At 40.8% G+C, this 22,184-nt stretch overlaps 2 protein-coding genes across 5 annotated transcripts in view; both read left to right on the top strand.

The window, feature by feature from the left end:
* The window catches only part of lama4 (laminin, alpha 4), a 41,477-nt gene extending 30,614 nt beyond the window's left edge, over nucleotides 1-10,863 (top strand). Inside the window, exons 28-40 of the mRNA XM_050057686.1 lie at nucleotides 1,261-1,390; nucleotides 1,673-1,810; nucleotides 2,044-2,177; nucleotides 3,839-4,003; nucleotides 4,314-4,467; nucleotides 4,565-4,758; nucleotides 4,896-5,085; nucleotides 5,196-5,351; nucleotides 6,876-7,035; nucleotides 7,550-7,677; nucleotides 7,780-7,873; nucleotides 10,022-10,141; nucleotides 10,229-10,863. Coding sequence (XP_049913643.1) covers nucleotides 1,261-1,390; nucleotides 1,673-1,810; nucleotides 2,044-2,177; nucleotides 3,839-4,003; nucleotides 4,314-4,467; nucleotides 4,565-4,758; nucleotides 4,896-5,085; nucleotides 5,196-5,351; nucleotides 6,876-7,035; nucleotides 7,550-7,677; nucleotides 7,780-7,873; nucleotides 10,022-10,141; nucleotides 10,229-10,374 — 1,909 coding nt within the window. The 3' untranslated portion in view covers nucleotides 10,375-10,863. The remainder of the gene's footprint in view (nucleotides 1-1,260; nucleotides 1,391-1,672; nucleotides 1,811-2,043; nucleotides 2,178-3,838; nucleotides 4,004-4,313; nucleotides 4,468-4,564; nucleotides 4,759-4,895; nucleotides 5,086-5,195; nucleotides 5,352-6,875; nucleotides 7,036-7,549; nucleotides 7,678-7,779; nucleotides 7,874-10,021; nucleotides 10,142-10,228) is intronic.
* An 811-nt stretch (nucleotides 10,864-11,674) lies between these two features.
* Nucleotides 11,675-22,109, top strand: tube1 (tubulin, epsilon 1). Of its 4 annotated transcripts, XM_050057713.1 has the most exons (12): nucleotides 11,675-11,849; nucleotides 12,134-12,207; nucleotides 13,449-13,501; nucleotides 13,602-13,659; nucleotides 13,914-14,029; nucleotides 15,325-15,446; nucleotides 15,851-16,038; nucleotides 16,140-16,312; nucleotides 16,720-16,860; nucleotides 18,501-18,641; nucleotides 19,587-19,761; nucleotides 21,939-22,109. In XM_050057713.1, the coding sequence occupies exons 1-12, from the start codon at nucleotides 11,825-11,827 to the stop codon at nucleotides 22,095-22,097; spliced, it is 1,425 nt and encodes a 474-aa protein (XP_049913670.1). In that variant the 5' UTR covers nucleotides 11,675-11,824; the 3' UTR covers nucleotides 22,098-22,109. The 4 variants fall into 4 exon arrangements, with proteins under 4 accessions (XP_049913670.1, XP_049913672.1, XP_049913671.1 ...); XM_050057715.1 differs by lacking the exon at nucleotides 12,134-12,207; XM_050057714.1 differs by lacking the exon at nucleotides 13,449-13,501.
* Nucleotides 22,110-22,184: the final 75 nt, after the last annotated feature.

Raw genomic sequence — 22,184 nt, 5'->3', positions numbered from 1 at the left:
TGCATTAACTGATTTTTCCTCCACTTGTGGGCCAGGAAACAAGCTGTAAACACGTACTGACATACAGTATATCACCTCATAAAACCAATATGGCAATATAAGAGCAAACAGATGTCATTTACACATCCAGCAGACACACTTCAACATTAATATTCATTTTGTCTCTGGCCACCTGACAAAGTTGAGTCCAATATTTACTCTCACTTTAACTTTTATGGGTCTGAACCAAACCTGGGAACGATGTCTGCTCTTTGGTTGTTAAATGTTCCCCTATTTCCCTAGCCTTTTCACTGAAGACACTGATCACTGCTGCTGCCCAGTGTACACTCCATGCCCAGCATCAAACAGCAGATACACATAACTGGCAACTAGCTCGCTAATCAGAAGCAGAACATCTAGCAGCTAAACACCAAATATTTTCTCAGGGGAAAGTGCAAACAGCACTAAGGGGAGATATCACTGGAGTTACAGTTGACAGGTGGCAAGAAATGACTCCAAAGGAATGTTGCTCCATGTCTGCAGGATGTAGTAAATCACCAACTATTTGCTAACACGTTAGCCATAGCTATTTTATATGGTTTTGGCCTATTATTGTCAGAGGTGTGTGTTTTTGGGTTTGTCGTGGACTTCTTCTGCCTCCCAGTGGCCAAAAAGTGTATTACTACAGCCTTAAAGAGAAAGTTTGGATTTAACTTAAGAGTTTCAGCACATTGGTGTAGTAGTAAGCACCTTCATCTCACAATAAGAGGTTCCTGGTTCGGACCCATTGGCCCCTTGGTGCCCTTTCAATGTGGAGTTTGCATGTTCTCCTCGTGTCCTGTTTTCTCAGGGTTCTCTGGCTTCCTGCCACAGTCCAAAGACATGCAGATTAGGTTAACTGGTGACTCTAAATTCGGTGTGAATGCATGCATGAATGGTTGTCTGTCTCTTTGTGTCAGACCTGTGATAGTCTGGGTGCACCCCGCCTCTTGCCCAGTGTCAGCTGGGATAGGCTCCAGCCCCTCTGTGACCCTTAACAAGATAAGCGCTAATGGAGAATAAATGAGTTTCAGCAAATGACATTTCATGTTTGTGAAGAGACTTCTTTGTGGTAACGACACCCAAATTTGACACAAATAGGTGACTTCCAGTCTAAATATGTGTCAGCCCACTTTGCAATATGGCAGCATGAGAAAAATGTCTTTTTTATACAGTGGACACCTTGTCTAATGTGGCGAAGAATTTCACTATAAGATGGTGACAGTATGTGTCTCCCCACAGGCCTGAGCTGTCTGCTGTCGTAGGCCTGAAAGGCTGCGTGAAAGGTTTCCAGTTCCAGAAAAAAGACTTCAACCTGCTGGAGGAGCCTGGCACCATTGGCATCAGCAGCGGCTGCCCTGAGGAGTCCTTTGTAAGTGCTCCCTTCAACAATTCACACACTGTCAGTGATAATGCACTGCATAGGTCCCTCTAGAATCAATGCCAAATACATATATGGATGAAGAGTAGTCTCACCATCAGTAAAACACACATCTGCACACAAATCTTCAATCTCAACTGAGAGAAAATAATTGGCTGTTTCAACTTTCATGTGAGTCAATCGATATTCCCACTGGGGATCACTGAACTGTAAGCTGAACAGATAGTGAGAGCTAATAGGTGCTGAAAGTGAGATGTGTTATTATTGTGACAGATGTCCCGTAAAGCCTATTTCAGTGGAGAGGGCTACCTGGGATCCACAGCAAAGATTTCACCCTTTGACAACTTTGAGGGAGGACTCAACTTCAGAACACTACAGCCCAGCGGACTCCTGTTCTACCTGAGTGAAGGGGTATACACTTACCTTTGTTTTTAAACATACGAAAAAATATATATAGAATGCAAAATATGGAATTGAAAATTTGAAATGATTGGGTGGGCAAATTAGTTTTGCAGTTTCAATAGCTTGATTTTGGGTTAATTGCAAGTATCATTTTGCCATAAAGAAGACAAATCAAGAATTTACCTTGGATGTTTTTGTACAAATTTGTAACTGTGCTATTACCTTATTTTCTCCCACTTCAGTCTGATGAGTTCAGCATCTCTATGGAGAATGGAGCCCTGGTGCTGAACTCCAGAGGCACACGAGTTAAATCACACAAGAAGCAATACAATGACGGAAGGACGCACTTCTTATTGGCCTCCATAAACAATCAGAAGTAAGTACCCAACTTCTTAACTGTCTGTTATGCACAACTGTGTTGGGTTTTGAGTGTAGTCATCTTAACATCCGTTCTCTATCTCCATTAATTAAATTCAAAGATTGTTTGATTGATTAACCTATATAAGCATCTGTGTAAAGAATTATTTTTGATTATAGAATGTTTCACTTTGGTCTACTTGCATATTACTTGTTTATAGGAAAATTAGAGGCTCCCAGTGAAAATGAACGTAGACTATCTGTTGCTTTCAGCCACCCATTTTCAATGTTAGCCTACTTAAGTTGAGTTAGTAGTGGTTATCAGCCTCATAAGCCCTTTTAAAACAGGAACTGTGCAAATTTGCAGGAAAGCCCAATCAGTCTTTTTTCAGCATTGGCAGTATAAAAACAAAATCGGGGAGTGCGGTAAAATGCCGCCTGCCTACTTTTGTTTATACAGAACGTGCCTTTTTCGGGGCAATGGGGGGCGTGAGCAAGTAACAAAACGTGTAGCTCAGCGTGTGACGTAAACAGTGACGTGGGAGGGAAGCCGCGGCTGGTCAGTCCTTTGGTGATTCTCTCATAAGTCGGCCCGTTCTTCACCATTCCTGTCATCTGACGGTTAATAACCTCTTAGTTTGCGAGGACAAGGAGGGCGCGCAATTCCTTGTCTCCTCAGCTGCTCATCTTTATAGTGTCTGTCAGGTTTGTGTTTCCCTCTTGCTACGAGCTGCTCGCTAATTCCTTCTATCAGCTGTTTCCTGTTTATCCATCACCAGTGGGTCGTACATGCGGCGTCATCAACAGCTCCTCCCACAAGTCTTCAACAGCCCCTCCCAATGTGGAAGGCCATCTTTTTAAACTAAAAGAGTTCCGTCAATATGACTACCCTATGAGGCAGAAAATTGGGCACCTCGGATCAACTCGTCAGTCCGGCTCTGTGTGTCTAACGCTCGCAGCTTACCGGCAAAACAGCCGCAAAACAAATCTGGCAGTGTAAAAGGGGCTACAGATATGGGTTAGAAGGGATAGGTTCAGAACGCCATTATCAGTCCATTAAATGGTCGTGATCAGTTAGGAACAATTTCATTAAGTTTCACTTACTTTTGTTAAGTTTAGGCATCAATACTAAATGGTTAGGTTTAGAAAAAAACATCATGGTTTGACTTAAAATAAGTACATTTGTTAGATAACATGATGCAACAAACCTGCACTCCTCACTTAAAATAAGTCGGTGTTGTCTTTCGGTTTCATATGGGACATGAACCCGTCTCCTGGTGAAAGTCCTGTTTGTTTGACCCATCCACCACCCTGATCTCCTCCAGACATTTCGATTTTCTCGCTCTTTATACTTACGTTACGACACCTGACGTCTTTCCTTGCTCCCTTCATAACAAGTACGACTGCTAGAGGGTGCTGCCTCACAATAAACTCTGCCCTTTAATGGGCTGATAACTGTGTTTGAACCTACTACTAGGTCTATCAGGCCCCCTCTAACCCATATCTGTGAGGCTGATATCCACAGATGCACTTATTCAATCTAGTGGAAACATTTGGTTTTTCAGATCATTCATTTTCATTGCCCCAGACCCAAAGTAAGTAGGCAGTTAGAAAAGAAGGTGCACTGGTGGCTCAAGAAAACACTGTTAAATGGCTGACTGGTGGAACTGTTCACCTTAGGTATTCACTGTTGGTGGATGACAAAGACAAGCAGGAGAAGAAACGTCCATCATCTGCCACAAGGTCCTCATCAGGTGCTGCTATGAAGACCTTCTATTACGGAGGGACTCCAAGCAGTAGCTTCAGGAACTTCACAGGCTGCATCAGCTATGCCTACATCAACAGGTAAATCATCACTACAGCCTAGAGTAAGACTAATTTATCCTGCAGGTTACACTGGGCCAAATTGCTCACTTCATATCTCTCCAGACTGCGACACTGAGAGCTTTCTAATTGAGGATTTTGCTCTAGTTGCTCCTCAGTGTGGAGGCTCCCTCTGTGAGGAAGAGACTCAAAAATAAAGCTGTGAGCTGAGTAGTTAAGGATATGGAGTTTGTTGCTATGGAGACATGCCAGTGTGTTGAGAGTGTCTCTGCAGCATGTTTAGCACTCTTGCACTCCCTCTCTGTCACTCCTTCTCCCTGTATCTCTGTAGACAGGACCGGGACATTGAGCCCGAGGACTTCCAGCGATACACAGAGAAGGTCCAGACCTCCCTGCAGGAGTGTCCAGTCCAGCGTCCCCCTGCTGCTCTGCTGTCAAGGAGCAGGGAGCATGCTTCTAGAGCCAAACAGAGCCAATCACACAAGGTAGAACAAAAAAGAGAGCTGGAACACTGGGTTTTTGGGATCTATCCTTTTAATTTGGTCACAATAATTTCCTGACATTTAATAAACACTCTTATAGGCTAGCAGGGACAAATCCAGCCAACCTCTAGGCCTGATGGAACTGAGGAGTGATGACGAGGAGCCATCAGAGCTGAACATCGAGCCCTGCTACCTCTCCTCAAGTCCCAGAGCGACCCGCCAAGCATTCCACTATGGCGGCATCGCCAACAGCAGACAGCACTACATAGACCTCCCAGACTCCTTCTCTGAGAGGTACGTCAAGCGGAGAACTCTTAACAAGTAACCCCAAGGTCAAGTTTGCTCAAAAGCTCATCTGAACATTCACATGCACTCTTTCAAGGGTTTTTCTGTGTTTGCACGCATGACTTAATGCACCTACCACCTCCCAGGTCCCACTTCTCCTTGTCCCTGAAGACGCACTCATCCTTTGGCCTCATCTTTTATGTATCTGATGTCCAAGAGGACAACTTCATGGCTCTCTTCCTGGCCCACGGGAAGCTTGTATACACCTTCAACGTAGCAGACCAAAGAGTCAAAATCAGGAGTGAGGATAAATACAATGATGGTGCATGGCACAATGTAAGTTCTTATTCCATCTGTCAATACCGAGTGTATGCATGGATGGATGCATGTTTGGTTATGTGTCAACAATTTCTACAGTGACAACCTCCTCTCTTCTCCTGCTGAAGGTTATTTTTATCCGTGATGGGAGTATGGGGCGGTTAATAATTGATGGGCTCACAGTGCTGGAAGACAGAGCTCAGGGAAGCAACGTCTCCTGGCATGTCAGCAGTCCACTTTATGTTGGAGGAGTTCCTCCAGGGAGAGCCCAAAAGAATATTCAGGTATGTATTTAAGTTTACATGGAAGAGATTTAACAATAAAAACATTCACAGCAGGGGTCATTTGAAACACATGAATATTCTATCAAGGTCTGCAGCTCTGAATAACAGAGTAACCTCTTACAAAGCTCTGTAATTTATGACCATTTGGTGTCTTCTTGAACATAAATATTCATACCAGCAGAAATCCACCTCTGCTCAGCTGAAACTGCTGTTCCCACAGACAGCAGGAAACCACCATTGTGACCCTTTCCCCCTTAGAAGCCAACAGGAGGTCATCCTCATTTTTTAAAGCAGTATTAATAGATTTTTTGCACTCTTGACAAAAAAAAAAAACTGTAAATGTGTACACAAAACATTGCATTACAATCAATGTTAAGTTGTTCTAGTTAATGTGCTAGCTAACAGTTGCCTATAAACTCATCCAGCAGACACGGAGCAACATTAGCATTTATGTTTCTGTGCACCTAATGAATGTAATTCTAATTTTCACTTCCCTTTTATCTCTATGTTGGTCCCTGCCAATACCTGAGGAAAAGCTTTGGCTCCTGAGCTGCTAAATTAAATCTAGCCAAATATTCCAATATGTTCACCAGCTAATTGCTAACTTTGTCTATGTGTTAAGCTAACGTTAGGCTATAAACAAACTACACCACTGTCACGTGACTTAACATCACCGCCACAGCACGGCCGTAAAGCCATGCTCAGTATGATGACATTATGTAGTCTCATTTAGCTACTTGTTAGCAACCGCCTTTTTCAAGACACATCAAGGCATAGAAATTCAAAAGTGGGGTATTCACTGATATTTTTTATGTCACAGAACAAAACGTTAAGGCCTACATTAGTGTTAACTACAAACCATATTTCAGGCGTCTATCCAAATACCCATTCAAAAAAACCATTGACATTGAGACAAATGCACTGGGAGTGGCAAAATGCTAACTCATATCTGGAATTTAGGACTTATTCCTAGGGTAGTCAATTGTAACGTAAGTTAGCGGCTATAAAACCAATGAGCTAAAAGATGGTAAAACGTTGAATTTGAGCTGAAGGAAACTGCAGAGTTGGTAATGACCCCTTTCACATCACACATTGTTGATATAAAAATATTGAATATTGCAGCTTTAAAGCTAGCTTATGTTACTTATGTGAAATAGTGGCCACCGTGACACTATTAGCAATTACTGGCAAGTGCTAAAATGTAGCATAACAGTAGCATCAGTAAAGGAGAGTCATACAGCCTGACTGAGTATTGCTAATTAAATACCCATACCTATCCAAAGTTAGCTAAGTTTAGCTAACATTAGCCACCGCAAACTAGCTTACTGGTCATACTAGAATAAGAGTTAGCAGCAGAAAACCCCCTGAGTTTACTGGACTGAGCTCAACTTTATATTTGTAAAAGGAATTGACTGGACTTATTTCTTCTTCCAACTTTGACATCACATCAAGCTTCCTGTTATTTTTTTTAAGAATAATGTTTATTTAACCTAATGATATGCCTCTCCTTGTGTGTCCCTTTAGAGAAACTCTGCATACAGCTTTACTGGTTGTTTGAAGAACCTTCAGCTGGATGGGCAGTGGCTGTCCTCTGTGGCAGAGACCTTTGGGGTCACTCCATGCTTCGAGGGACTCTCTGAGGCTGGAACATACTTCGCAGAGAAAGGAGGATATGTTGTGCTAGGTACATTTCTACTAGTTTGTTTTTTTAATGGAAGACAAATGAAATTCCACATGTTGTATAAATGTAAGGTTTATACAGTGTTGATTTTGCGCTATCTATCTTCCAAATTTAACACCGCGTACATCTGGCAGGATCGGCAACTGTTTGCTAAGTGAACATCTGTTATATTACATGGCTCATTAGATTTCCTTTTGGAAAACTCCCAAGCCCCCCTGGTCTCTCACCATCCCGTGTGCACATAGAGAGTTTGGTCGGGTGAGGGAACGTGATACCCTCAGTGCAACTGTGGTGAAATTGTGTCTCTGCTGAGGGGGGAGAGCAGGGGATGGGGGGAAAGTGGAGTGCCCCAAGGAACTTGTGAACTGAGCTGCAGCTGTTGTATGAGTAGAGCAATTTCACACGTGCATGCACCACAGAGAAACATGGCTGGTTAATGCAGGGAAAAGGTGAGGCCCAGAGTGGATAAGGTACCCAGAACTCACTTTATCTTGCTGTCTCTGCTTCTCTCCCTCAGATGAAACATTTAACCTAGGGCTCAGGTTTGAGCTGGTGATGGAGGTGCGTCCCCGTGTGGCATCTGGGGTACTACTGCATGTGCGCTCAGCAGAGGGCTATTTCACTATGTACATTCATCAAGGGGCGGTAAGTCATTAGTGCAGTTAACTTTACACATTTACAATCAAGTTAATCAAACATGTTTTTTCTGTTCAAAAGTATGGAGACAATATTGATTTGTGTTTCCAGGTGGTGGTTGTTGTGAACGACGGGTCCCACGAGTTCTTCACAAAGGTGTCCCCGAGACAGGGTCTGTGTGCTGGCAACTGGCACAGAATCACTGGTGAGAATTTAATTAACACTCAAAAACCTTAAAAGAAATAATGAAATTGAAGAACACTTATTTATTCATTACTCTGATGTCTTTGTTAAAATACATTTTTAAATGTGGTCAATATCTGATGCCACTACTGAAAGGACCTGCACATCCACAATAATTATCCTACATGTGTCACATTTGTGATGTTAATGTAAAAGATATGTAAAAATCTATCTATGTAGCACCTAGAGGTAACTAAGCATGCTGGTCATGAGGTGCAGTAGATGTCAGGACAGCCATTGTAAAGAAATCCAGATTGCTGTCACATGAAAGCTCTTATCTTATATGCTCCAGTCAGAAGCTTTGCAACAGTGATCTGTCAAAAGCATGAAATGCTGTCATTGCACAGCTTTGCTGGTGTTCTTTTACGGCTCTTAACTTGTAAGTTAAGTGGCCCCACTCAGCCCTCTCTAGGACAACTTAATCTCGCACACCATTTATGTCACTTAAAGTTTTGTGACTGTTAAAGGCCCAGTGTAGGATTTAGCGGCATCTAGCAGTGAGGTTGCATAAATGCAAATGGCCCTGTCTAGAACCAGTGTTTGGTTTGTCCGTTCTGGGCTACTGTAAAACAACATGGTGGACTCAGTGGGAGAGGACCCTCTCAATATGTAGCTGTAAATGTCTCATTCTAAGGTAACGAAACATGACGATTCTCATTGTCAGAAGATTCTAAACTAATTTAAACATAATTATGAATGTTATATACAATTTCTGCAAATAGATGCCCCAAAGTCCTCCACACTGGACCTTTAGGCAAAGATTCAAACCATTATTTAGTCGGGCAGCTCACTGTCCCATAACTGAGCACTTCCATAGCAGCTGTCCATCATCTTTTCTCAAGCACCAACAACAAGTCATCACAAATGTCGTGCTGGAGTGACAGAATTTGCTTTGCATTTATTTGCATTGCCACAAATCAGTACAATCTGTTTCTACAGCTATTACTCTTTCTAAGTGATACCTGTTTTTATTCAGATTTACTGTTGGATGAGTCTGCTTTGATGTGTCTGTTTTTGCCATGCTGCAAGCCAAATGTCACATGAAATATTAATTCAGTTTGTGTTCACACTGTAAGTAAAACAGATCTAAGCTACATATAGAGATTTACATTTAGATTTTGAAGTGTGAAGTGGTGGACTAAGAACATTTAGCCATCTGTAGTTAAGTGCAGATTAAATTTGTTTTATTTCAATCACAACATATTGTATTATCAATTAAGAAAATATAAACTACCTAGCAGTATATATCTACAGTATATAGTATACTGTTGATATATACTGCTAGGTAGTTTATAGCCTATTTTTTGGTATATAGTGAATACTGTGGTATAAGAATGGTACTGAAATTAGATTCACCTCCACCAGCTACAATATTAAAGTGGTACTCTAGTCCATAAAATTTGGGAACTATAAGAGACAGATTGAAATTTGACAGGTCAAACTGGAAGCAGAAAAGGCTAAAATGTCTTGAGTTGAGTGCCTAATATGGGTCAAGCTCCAGAAAGGTCCTACACTTCCCATAATGCAACTCAGTAGTGCCCATTTGACATGAAACTTGATATTCCATTGAGGCTTAATGCCAGTGTCTTTCAAAATCCATGCTCGTAGTTTGAAACACAGGCTTTGTGCCACAAATTTGCACTCCCCAAGTGAAAGTAAAGATAACACTGATGATGTCATAGTGATATCATCAGGGCTTTTAAAGCTCACTCCAGAGCCATAGAAGAAATTTGCAGCTGTTTTCACAGGCTGAGAAGCACCAACGAGGACCTTTTTCTTTAAGGAAGTAATGTTAATGTGTAAAATAGGTGAAGTGCCCCTTTAAAATTCTGCGTACGTGTTCATTCACCAACATTAATAATCCCGTAATGTAATATAAATATTACATTACTGAAATGGTTCATTCTGCTCAGTGAGTGCTTTTACTTTTGGCACTTGAGTATATTATTGTGATAACATGTTTTATTTTAAATAAACTTTAAATGCAAGACTTTTACTTGTAATTAAGTAGTTTTACAGTGTGGTATTGCTTCTTTTCTTAAGTTAGGTAAAATTGTTTTTTTTTGTTTGTTTTGGCTACACTGATGCATTCTGTCCTGCTTGATCTCAGTGATCCGGGATGCCAACGTTGTCCAGCTGGACGTGGACTCTGAGGTCAACCATGTGGTGGGACCTGTGAACCCCAGCTCCACAGATACCAAGAAGCCTGTGTTCATTGGTGGAGCTCCAGGTGAACCAGGAACACATTTCTGATTTTCTTTTTCTTATACTAAAATTACACCTTTCTAATCATGGGATGCACTCTTCCTCCTCTCAGATCTTTTCCTCCCAGAGAGCATCCCCACCAAGGAAGCCTACGTGGGCTGTATGAGGAACCTGACCATCAGTAACAGCCAAGTGAGCTTCAGCAAAGCTGTTCTGGTCAGTGGAGCTGTCAGCGTTGGAACCTGTCCCGCAGCATAACACCTCTGTCCATACCATCACTATCCCCAATACAGCACTGACCAAACACATTAAAAACTCTCTTTCTGTTCAGCGTAACCATGAAGAGAAGTATTGCCACTGTTATTTTCACTGTCTGTCAGATGTTCGTCTTTACTTCTTTCTTTTACTGTAATTTGTCATTTCTTGTTTACTGTTTTGCATGAGAAACATGCCAAGAATACGACCAAATCACCCAAATTTACAAATAATCAGAAAAGAAGCCCATGATGTATGAGAGAAAATTTACAGATTTACAATTCAGAACCATTCTGAGGAACCTACAGTATACCCATGATTAGATTTCGTCTGTGCATAATATCAAAGACACATTGATCTTAATACATTTTATATTTCACCATCCCACAAAACAATCACAATGGCACATTTTTTGTATAAGCACCTGCTCAAAACTTTCCTTTTTGTACTGTTCAATTTCTGATGAATAAAACATATTTTACATCCATGTAAGCTTTGCTTCTTTCTTGTTTAACTTCACAATATCAGCTAATAAGAAAATGTATCTGTGGTTTTAGTGTGGCTTTGGGATGTTGGTTAGATTGTTGTTATATAAATTACAGCTAAACAGAGCTGCAATATGAAGAAACTAACCGTCCATCATCTATAACTATTATAGTGAGCTATATTATTTAAAAAGATGGACATACTTGAAAACTACTTATTCAGGTGGTCCATTTTATTCCTGTTGCAAGATTATTATTATTATTATTATTATTATTATTATTATTATTAATCAAAGTTTATTAAGGATAAACCCCTTGAGATGCATCATCTCGTTTTCGAGGATTTCGAAGATCTATGTCTATTCTTTTATTTGTTCATCTTTGTGTCTGTTGCCACTTGTAATAAATATGGAAACACTGCCCTCTACTGTGTATTAAGTGGACTTTCTCAACCAAATAGGCACAAGAGGATGAAGGAAAACAACTGCAAGACGCTGAGAAACGTGGAATATGATACTTTGGTCTTATAGAAAGGATCTCTTTAGTCAAAATGAACATAATGTATTAATGTATTATGTCATAAGAAGGCTAACCATCACAAAACAGTCAAAGTTAGAGTGGTGTTTCTTCCCATATACATTTGAATTGGCACACTCTACAAAAATATAACTTTCAGAAGACCTTTTTTGTTTTAAACCAATGACAAACCTTATATTTATTTGGAGAGCTAAGGAGATGAGATGAAATACTGTAGCTCCTGGTGCAGCAGCTTACGTCCTCCATAGCAACATGCGTCGTTTCCATGGCAATACGTCATCAGCACTCGACCAAACACAGTCGAGGCGCGAGACAACAAAGCGTTCAAAAGTCTTTTCAAACACTCGTTTTAATGGCCAGTTATGGACAAATGTTATCATTAATTATGACTTAACTCAGCGTTATAAAGAGCTCTGCGTATTGCTGCTGTCATGACGCAGTCAGTTGTCGTCCAAGGTGAGTTCAAACTCGAGTGCAACTCATTGAGCAGACGGAGTTAACGTTAGCATCCAGAGGCGGGTTAACGTTAGCATCCAGAGGCGAGCTAACAGCTAGCTTAGCTGTCATTTGCTGTGTTGTGATATTGTAGGTAGCCCTGCTGTTAGGTGAACTTTATAACTGAATATAGGACCTGTAGGCTTGTTGGTTTGGTTTAGAGCTGATTTAACGCAGGGCTGACACATGGAAACATTTCTTTAACCTATGATAACTAACTTAAACTTTTAATTCGTGTTCCTCAGTTGGTCAGTGTGGCAACCAGGTTGGCTGCAGGTTTTGGGATCTTGCTTTGCGAGAACATGCACATGTCAATAAAGTAAGTGCTAAAACACACATAGTACAGCAAGGGCACTGCAAGCTGAGTAACTCACGTTACTGTCATCTACATTACATTTGCTTAAGATGTATTTCATAAGGACCACAACAATAGGCTTTTTTCACTTCAGACATTTTGACATGACATATCAAGAAAGGCATAGGAGTGATTAATAATAATAATAATAATAATAATGATCGATGAGTTATTATGCATTTATTTATTTATTTTATTGGGACTCTTGTATACATAGTATATTACCTTCACACAGTTCACACAGTTGTATAATAAGGTAACATGGTTATGTGTGTGAGATCCACATCCTCACCAGCCCCTCTCCTCAGTTGTTCTCCCTCACATTTACTCCCACACATCCCCTTTTCTGCCAGGATTGAAAATGAATATGCTACTGTGACCACTATATATCCAATATACTGTAGTAGACAATAGAAGACTTAAAGATATATACTTATTTTTCAAGTCACAGTTTTGAGTTGTTTGTTTTTTACTCAGTACACCTTAATTATACGTCATATTCCGAATCATACCACTGGAAATATTTGAAACATCATGTACTGTGTTTTTCTCACCTTATGGGACTGGCATAAAATGAAAAAACACTGATTTTGATAAGTGATTAATCATTTCAGTTATCAAACACAAATGTTTATGCTGGCTCCAGCTTTTCAAATGTGAGCATTTGCTCTTTGTATTTTTTTTATATTATGGTAAATGTAATATCTTTGTATTTTGATTGTGAGAAAATTATATTTCAAGATTTCAACTTAGGCCTCTGGGAAATTATGATGAGCAGTTTTCTGAAATTGTATAGACCAGTTATCTATCAAATCAATCTACAAATTAAAAGCTGAATCATGTACTAACAAATCGGAAATTGAGTCATCTAAATTGTTGTTGACCCAATCAGTTTAACCCGTACCATGCATGATTTAACAGATAATTACAGGGTTTTTTGGCCTTTGTTCCTAACAATTATGATAACATTGTACTCAACCAAAACACTTGCTGAAGACTGGGAACACAGCTACACTACCATAACAAAGTCTGCCCGATAGAATTAATGGTCATAACCATGAAAATAAAACCTGTTGTAATAAACAGAAATTATCCTTTAAGGGAAGCCCATTGTTGTTGTGCCTTAACTCATTTTATACACATATTAATTGTTTACCATGACTTGTAAAGACATCCCTAATGTCCTGTGTTCTTCCCCTACTCAGAAAGGATTGTATGATGAGGCCCTCAGTAGCTTTTTCCGAAATGTGGACTCAAGGTAATCACACCTGCTTTTATCCAGCATGGGGTGAGATATAGTATGTGCCTCCTGACAGTGGTCCAAATGTAGTCCTGTTATAATTGGCTTGTCTTTCCAGGAAAAGTGATGGGGGTGCCTGCGTTGTTGGTGGGAGAATCCAACATCTGAAGGCCAGGGTAAGTTCTGCTCATTACTGCAAAACAGCTTGAGAGAACATTTTTTATCTGCTGGTTTCACAGGAGTAACAGCCTATTTTAGAGTCAGGGTCAAGGCCAGGGTTGGATCAGCATAATAAAAGGTTTGGCATCCAGTGGTTTAGGTTACAAAGAGGAGTTATGGAATGATAGCAGGGGGTCAAAGCCAAGTGCTCAGCATATAAGAGCAATGAAATATGTGTGCTGTCCTCATACCCGCATATTTGAATCCACAGGCGGTGCTGGTGGACATGGAGGAGGGAGTGGTCAATGAGATCCTGCAGGGGCCACTGAGAGAAGTGTTTGACAGCACTCAGCTTCTCACAGACGTGTCAGGTTCAGGCAACAACTGGTGAGAGACAGACTAGCCACAGGACGTCTGCTCACAAGCTCACATGACTGGTAGCACATGTTGCAAACTGTAATTCATAACATAACTGGTTTGCAGTCATTTACACGTGCAGTTACATCACGCAGAGTTGTAAAGGTGTGGTGTTTAAGGATTGAGTCAACAATTTGGATTGCCAGAGTTAGTTTCTGAAAGTTCTAAATATTTCTCTCCTTGTCTGGAAGCATTAAAACCTGCTTTTTTATACAGCCACCACATTTCAAATCCCCAACAATATGACAGAGAAAAGAAACAAAAGATCACTAGTAGCTTAGTTGTTTCACCAATTGATTGATTTGTTTTATTCCACTTTCCCCTTTCTCAAGCCTACGTAGTGTAATCTGGGGAAAAGGTCAGTAGTGCGTCTTGACAGGTCTAGTGTAAATATTCCCTCTGTAGGTTTTGGCCTGACAGCCACTGTCATAAAAGTCTCTTTGCAATAACTTGCTTGTCAAGCACTGGCAGTGGATTTTCATCATATTATAGTGAAAATAAACCATTTTTTTTGCCTTAACTTATCACTATAAAATAAATGTTGATTGTACAACGTTATTGCTATAGAATAATGACTCGATCTGCATTTAGATTGCTTGCTTTCCCTCTGAAACTCTGTCCACCACTGGGTACAATCTCCTGGGAAAATGAAGGATGGATTTATGGCACAAAGGAAGTGTGTCAGCCAAGTGCTGATATTTATAATTTAAACCCAGCTATTAGTGTGGTTATTTGCTAGGCTCTGAGTAAAACAGAAAGCTATCTGGTTGTCTTTGCAACAGCAGCACCAATATTTGGAAAACGCTGGGGGACGGGGGTTGAAAAGTTGTTTCCATTTCAAAGAGCAGTTTTCATGAGACAGACAGATGTGTTGTGGCTGAATGAAGTTAGAGCTGTGATAATCGCAGTTAATCCATTTCCCCCACAACAAAGCCCTTGATCAGCCTCTTATTCTGAAGTTTTTATGCATAAAAAGCTGACTTTAAATTCTTAAAATAATTGGTTGTATCTTCTGTCGCAAAACATGCAGACATTTATTTTGTCTGATGTGCCATGTGTGATGTTTGTGAGCCCTCACAAACTGATACTCAATTAGAAGTCATTTTTTCCTAAGCATTCATTATAATGCGGCTTTGAAATATCGTATCCTTTGTAGTTAATGCCTGTGGAAAATTGTGCACATACCTGCAGCCCATTTTGACACAAAAAAATCAAGTCATTGTTTTACAGCTTTGCCCTTTATTAACATGCTGCTTCTTCTCCAGGGCAGTTGGACACATGACGTATGGCTCAGCCTACAGGGAGCAGATAGTGGATAAGCTGAGGAAGGCAGCAGAACACTGTGACTGTCTGCAGTGCTTTTTTCTCATTCACTCCATGGGAGGAGGTAAGGAATGAGGACAGTTTGACCCCATACATGCATCGAAGCATTGATGCTTGCTGAAGGTTTGCCTGTATGGCTAATGCACAGATTGGAATGTGTGGATGCTTGAACCTCAGCTCCAGCAAGCCTTTTTTTGTAGTCATTGATCTTAAGACGTTGGTGTTGAGCCTGTTAGTGAGACTGTAAATGTCTTTTGTGTTTGAGTACATGAAAACATTTGGATTGACCCTTTATCTTCATAGCATGAATATGTCTCCATTTTAAAAATACCTAGTTATATGTATACATGGGAAATTGAGCTGGAGGTTCCTACAATCTTCTACACTAAATATAGAAACCAGGTTTTAAGTTTACATTGAAGGAATCTGGTCAGAGAAGAAAGTAAACACATTGGTTATGATTTTGAGGTACGGGCTCTGGGCTGGGGACCAGAGTGCTGAGCCTGCTGGAGGAGGAGTTTCCTGAGGTGTGTCGAATTGTCACCTCCATCTATCCGTCCGCGGAGGATGATGTCATCACCTCTCCCTACAACAGTGTCCTGGCCATGAGGGAGCTCACCGAGCACGCTGACTGTGTCCTGCCTGTTGAAAACCAGGTTTGTGCATTTGTAAATGTTTCATTTCCCCCTTCTCTGCAAAAAACTCTGCAGTATTTACATTAAAGAGTAAATGTTCTCCCTCACTTCTCCTCCTGCAGTCACTGGTCGACATTGTGAATAAGATTAAACAGATGTCTCACGGTGGAAAGCCAGGGTCTGTGATCAAGAGAGACAGCGCCATCATCTCTGGGCAGGGCGGCCTCAGTGGGGCAGAGAAGCCCTTTGATGCCATGAATAATATTGTGGCTAACCTGTTGCTCAATATTACCAGGTGTAGTATTTCAGTTTGCCCACATACAGTAGACCCCTGTCTGCACAGGGCAAGGGGTCTGTCCTGCAGTATTTTCAACTATACAAGCTCCCGTGGTTTTGGCACTGTTGTTTTTCTTGTGCTAGTGTCAGCAAAATATAACAATATTTATAATACTACTTAATATACCAGTGAGTGCTCCCAGTCCCCTCATTTTATCTTTATCCATCAAGGCAAATTCAGACTATTCACATGCTTCATCAAGAGCTAATTACCTGTGTTAGTCGATCACCTTTTCAATCCACATTTATCTTGTGTGGCTTAAATATGTATTTATTCAAAAAGCTCAAACTAAAGTAGCAGTAAAACTGTCCATGCCTTAAATGTTGCCTATGCGTCATCTTACCCTTCCTTCTTTTTTGTTTTAGCTCAGCTCGTTTTGAGGGATCTCTCAACATGGATCTGAATGAGGTTGCCATGAACCTGGTCCCCTTCCCTCGTTTACACTACCTGGTGCCCAGCCTCACTCCTCTCTACACACTGGCAGACGTCAGTATCCCCACCAGAAGGTCTGTTCTCTGCCTGTTATTTTTGTTTTGTCTTTTACCTCATTGTCGTTCTGAACTCCATCATTCCCTCTACACATGCCAATGTTGACTGTAGTGATGAACAAGAAGATGACCTCACTGATTAGAAGTGTGTCAGATTTCACTGGAAACATAATGATGAAACAGTACTGATCAAGTAGGACAATAACTTAAAGTGAAACCTCAGTATTTTTCAACCTGGACCCCAATTTCCCATATTTTTTATATTGGTCCAGTACTTACCGTCAGGGCTGCACCTGTCAGCAGCAAAACAGGCTGCAGTGTAATATTTACGGTAATTACACACCTTTAATTTACATCCACTAAATGTGCTTGTTTTCAGGATATTATTCTAAGTCTCTTACAACATTATGGACCGGATCTCTACAGAGATAGATTGCTTTTTGTTTAACCAGAACTCCACTTAAATTATCAGTCATTTTATCATAGTAAAATAATTCAAAGTCAACAGAACAAAATGAAACTCACCAAAAAGCCCTCTTGGTTTGTCTTTTCACTGTTCAAACAATCACCAGCTCTGGTTTGATTGAAATAAACCCTTAATTCACCCAGTTAGGTGTAAAAATATGTTGGCTCTATACACCCTAAAATTACAGTTTTTTAGATGGAGTCTGGTGGGTTTGGTGATGGAAACTTCAGGGCTAATTCTGGTAAATAACATATTTTTTTCCTTGTGTTGCTTAATGTATTGTATGTATCTTGGATCTCAATTGGACCTTCCTAACTAAATAAAGGGTAAATAACATCAAATAAAACAGTATGGTATGGTATGGTATTACTGATAGTGCTGGGTAACATGATTAAAACTAGTGTCACAATACAAATAAAAACTTTTTTTTCCAACATCAATATATTATGTTATGACAAATGTACTGAAGTAATAAAATTACCAAATGCATTTAATCAGGCAAACCACTTAACACTTCAGTAAATAATTTTGTACGTTTCTTTGTTTTAGAATCATTTATTTAGCCAATCGAACTTTGTAAAACAACAACATAAAATAGAAACTTTTTTTGTGTTTTTCCCTCGTTGTTAATTTATAACTTCTTTTTTTTTTTTGGTGCATAAGATTTTCAAACACCACAAAGCCAGCTTTCATTTTATCAAGAAGGATGGTTGCAATTTCCAGTTTACTGTGACAGAAAAAACACCATTCGATCCACCCACCTACCCGCCCACCTTCTCCCCAACAACAGCTGCCATGAAAGTGGCCTTGTGTGAGCCAAACAGACCTCATGTGCTCCAGAGGGGCAGCTCATTGGTCAAAAAAGACTGGTGGTTGTGGTTGAGGTGAATATATGTGACTGTATGAATGCAGAGCAGGGTGTTGCTTAAAAATATCTTGCCTGCTCAGCAGAACTTGCCTGGAAAAATGAGGTACAAAAATTCTTCTTTCTCAATCATTGCCCCCCTTGGCCCCCAGACTGTACCTAAAATCCCTGAAAGGCCACTGCAGTTTCTAGAGCCAGTAAATAGAGGCATTATGTGCTGAGCAAGCAAACAACACAGGCTGTTATTTGTCAGGATGCAAATGTAAATGTGATATCTGGAAATATTGTTACGTGTCTTTTATTTTTTTACTTCTTTGTCTCCTCTAGACTGGATCAGATGTTCAGTGACGCCTTCAGTAAAGACCACCAGTTAATCCGAGCCGACCCGAAGCACAGCCTCTACCTGGCCTGCGCCCTCATGGTCAGGGGCAACGTGCAGGTGTCTGACCTCCGCAGGAACATCGAGAGGTCAGAGCACCATCCTCCCGCTCCGTCTCCTTGTGCACCAAAACAGCCCACAAGTCAGTACACCCACCCTGATAGGCCCATAGATGACCTTCACACTCACTCCCCCAAATAGTGCCCCCATTCAGCACCGACAGCAATGATTCATGACTGGTCCATTCAGCACACACCTCTCCCCTCACTGCTCTCCCTGCAGACCTTGTTTTCATGTGGCATGTTGTGAAGAGAAACTGAAACAGAAGCCGCTGTGAGAGCACATATTCATGCGTGACCATGGTGTAAAAGAGGAGTGAAGGAAGGGAGGAGGACGAAAAGTGCAGAAATATTGCCCACCAAGGGCACTCATAATCACCGGACATGTATTTCAGCATATTTTGCTGTTGGTTATGCCGGCTATTTTTCATAAAACAAATAAAAACTTAACTTAGGATGCTTTTCCCTATCAACTTTTGAAGTGCGGACAAAAAAATTAAACACTAACAAATGTTTTGACAGACAAATTGCTTGCCATTTATCAAGCAAAAATGCCAAACGTGGTTGTTTCCAGCTGTTAAAATGTGAAGATTTGCTTCCTTTCTCTGTTTTATATCTTTGTAAAGTGAATATCTTTCAACCTCACCTTGGAATCTGGGAAACTTTGATGGACGTTTTTCACAATTTTCTGACATTTTATCAACTTAATTAATTGGTTAAATGGAAAAATAATCAACAAATAAATCAACAATGAAACTATTTATTTGTTGAAGGCCACAACTTCCCCCATCACAGGATAGCAAATGATAATACAAACAGTGCTGCCGCACTGTATTAAGTGTAACGAAGACGCTCGTAGATTTTTTTTATCAGTGAAATGTAAAATGTCCTCTCAGGGGCCCCATGAACCCTGAAATCCTTTAAATTTTATGCAACACTTCTTGCATTTGACATGTAATTTTCTCCCTGTTCTAGACTGAAGCCTTCGCTGCCCTTTGTCTCATGGAACCAGGAAGGCTGGAAGACTGGCCTGTGTTCAGTGCCTCCTGTGGGTCACTCCCACTCCCTGTTAGCCCTGGCCAACAACACGTGTGTGAAGCCCACGTTCATGGAGCTGAGAGAGCGCTTTACCAAGCTCTACAGGAAGAAGGTGCAAATTATTCTCTGATTTTAGACCATTAGAAGATTCAGCAAAAGAATGTAGCATTTATCAAGTCAAAACATCAAATATTTCCATGGGCCAGCTTGTCAAATGGGAGCATTACTATTTTATCTCGACTACTTATCGTAGATTATATTTGAGGTTTTTTGACAGTTGATTAGACAGCAGACATACTGTAGCTCTCTGTTCTGGTAACTTGTGGTGGACATTTGTCATTTGTTTTCCACACTCAAAGTCAGATTGAAATACGTTTGTATATGCAGACTTAAAGGGGACATATTATGCTCATTTACAGGTTCATACTTGTATTTGGGTTTCTACTAGAAGATGTTTACATGCTTTAATGTTCAAAAAACACTTAATTTACCTCATACTGTCTGTCTAAAGCATTCAGTTTTAGTGCCTGTCTCTTTAACCCCCCTCCCGAAAAGCCCAGTTTGCTCTGACAGGTCAGCATTTCTGGGTCTTCCATATCTCATCCATTTTTTAGTGGCCAAACGGTGGAATTACAACTTCAGGTCAAATGATGCCATTTGACGCAAAAATATTTTTTCCACACAGAATTAGTGGATGCATTTTATTTTTTTGCCGTTGCAACCCCTGTGACATGACTAGTTTTACTGTCAGATTTTGATCCATTTGGGGGCGTCGGTGGCTTAGTGGTAGAGCAGGCGCCCCGTGTACAACGCAGCATCAGTGCCGCAGCAGCCCAGGTTCAACCCCAGCCTGTGGCCCCCTGCTGCATGTCACTCCCTCTCTCTACCCCCCTCACACTTGTCTGTCCTATCCATCAAAGGCTAAAAATGCCCCAAAAAATATCTTTAAAAAAAAAAAAGATTTTGATCCATTTGGTCCAATATTTGGAAAGTATAAAAAACAACTGATTCATTTTATACCCATTCAAGTTAGCAGAGCACTTAATTGGAGGTAGCTGGCTCAGCCATGGGAAGTCTCTAGTGTGCCTGTTCTATGGGCCCAGTGATGTAAGTAGCACTGATCATCTGGGTATTTTTATACACGGTTATTGAACGTTTTTGGCTCATGTGCCACTGAGCAACTTTCATTGGAATAAATATGGCCCCGCCTCCAACGCTGTATCCAGTTCTCATTATACATCCATGCTCTGCACTGTCATCGCAGCCAGTGGAATGACTGTAACAGAGTGTAGCAGCTCTTGCCACTGTGAAAGATCACCAATTAAAACTTCTAAACCAAAGTCTTCACAGCCAGATGTTTCAGGAGGAATATGATCCGAACTGTGGAGAAATTAACAACATAGGCGATCAAGATTATATGCCTCTCTAATGTTATCATGTAGCTACATGTAGCAGTGTAGGCTATGTGATGTAAACCCTTGCAGTAGCATGCCTGGAGCAGATGACCATATAAGGGGCTGTACACATGCTGTGTCTATAACCACCTGGTAATTGCGAGTTTGGGCGCTGTCCGCTACTTTTGTGCCTACTGTGTGCCAACTTTTAAGGGTGTGGAGGGTAGGTAGTGTCTGATGTTGCTAAGCGACTATAACCAGCACTGTATCATAGCCCACTTACCAGAAATTCTGAGTGCAGAGCTGATCTTCTTCAAGGTGTTGTTTTGTAAGTGTATTTTAGGCCAAAAATATCCATGGCACAGAGGTAAAGTTCTGGGTAGCCCTGCACTGAAATGATTAATTTCTCCTCCATTTTTACCACACATTGATATTTACGGAAGAAGGGAAAGATATCTGCTGGCTGTGATGTGTTGTTCCTCATCACATGACATGCAGTGCTCACTGCTGCGTTCCAAAAGTTGAACTCTGTTTATCTCAGGGCGCAGCCGTTGCAGCCTAAAAAGTAGGCACTCTGGAACACGTACATGCCGCGATGGTGTTGCTCTGGCGTTTGAGCCCACCTGCTGCGCAACTACATTGAAAACAATTAATTTTAGGGCGCAAAAAACATGGCATGTGTAAAGAAATCCATCATGAGCTGACATTAGCATGTAGCCAAAGTAGAAAAAGATTGGAAACAGAGTCCTCAGAACGGTCTGAAGCCTGATGTTTTTGCTCAATATACACATCCAACATTATAACATTATATAAATATGATAGAAAATAAGAAAAAGTATAATTGGTCCTCTTTATTAACTCACAGTAAACTGTGCTCCCTCTATGTTTTTTGAAGGCTCACTTACACCACTACCTGCATGTAGAAGGGATGGAGCAGAGCTTCTTCTCAGAGGCCATCAGCTCCCTCAGCTCACTGATTGAAGAGTACCACCAACTAGACGCCACCAAGGGGAGACTCATGCCTGACGCACCCAGACTCTGCATCGCCAGATGAAGGTCCGCTCTGTTGTAGATCTTTGTCTGTCTGCTTGTATAGTAATGATTATTTCTCAATAAGGACTTGACACAACCAGATCTTTTG

This window comes from Epinephelus moara, chromosome 12 (assembly GCF_006386435.1).
Source record: "Epinephelus moara isolate mb chromosome 12, YSFRI_EMoa_1.0, whole genome shotgun sequence".
In the NCBI taxonomy this organism is placed as follows: Eukaryota; Metazoa; Chordata; class Actinopteri; order Perciformes; family Serranidae; genus Epinephelus; species Epinephelus moara.
This window is presented reverse-complemented; position numbering and strand designations above follow the sequence as displayed.

Coding starts and splice junctions, on each gene's coding strand:
- tube1 (XM_050057713.1), top strand. CDS start 11,825: ATGACGCAGTCAGTTGTCGTCCAAG. Junction 14,030..15,324: donor TCAGGTTCAGGCAACAACTG/GTGAGAGACAGA, acceptor CTTCTTCTCCAG/GGCAGTTGGACACATGACGT. Junction 16,313..16,719: donor CTGTTGCTCAATATTACCAG/GTGTAGTATTTC, acceptor TTTTTGTTTTAG/CTCAGCTCGTTTTGAGGGAT.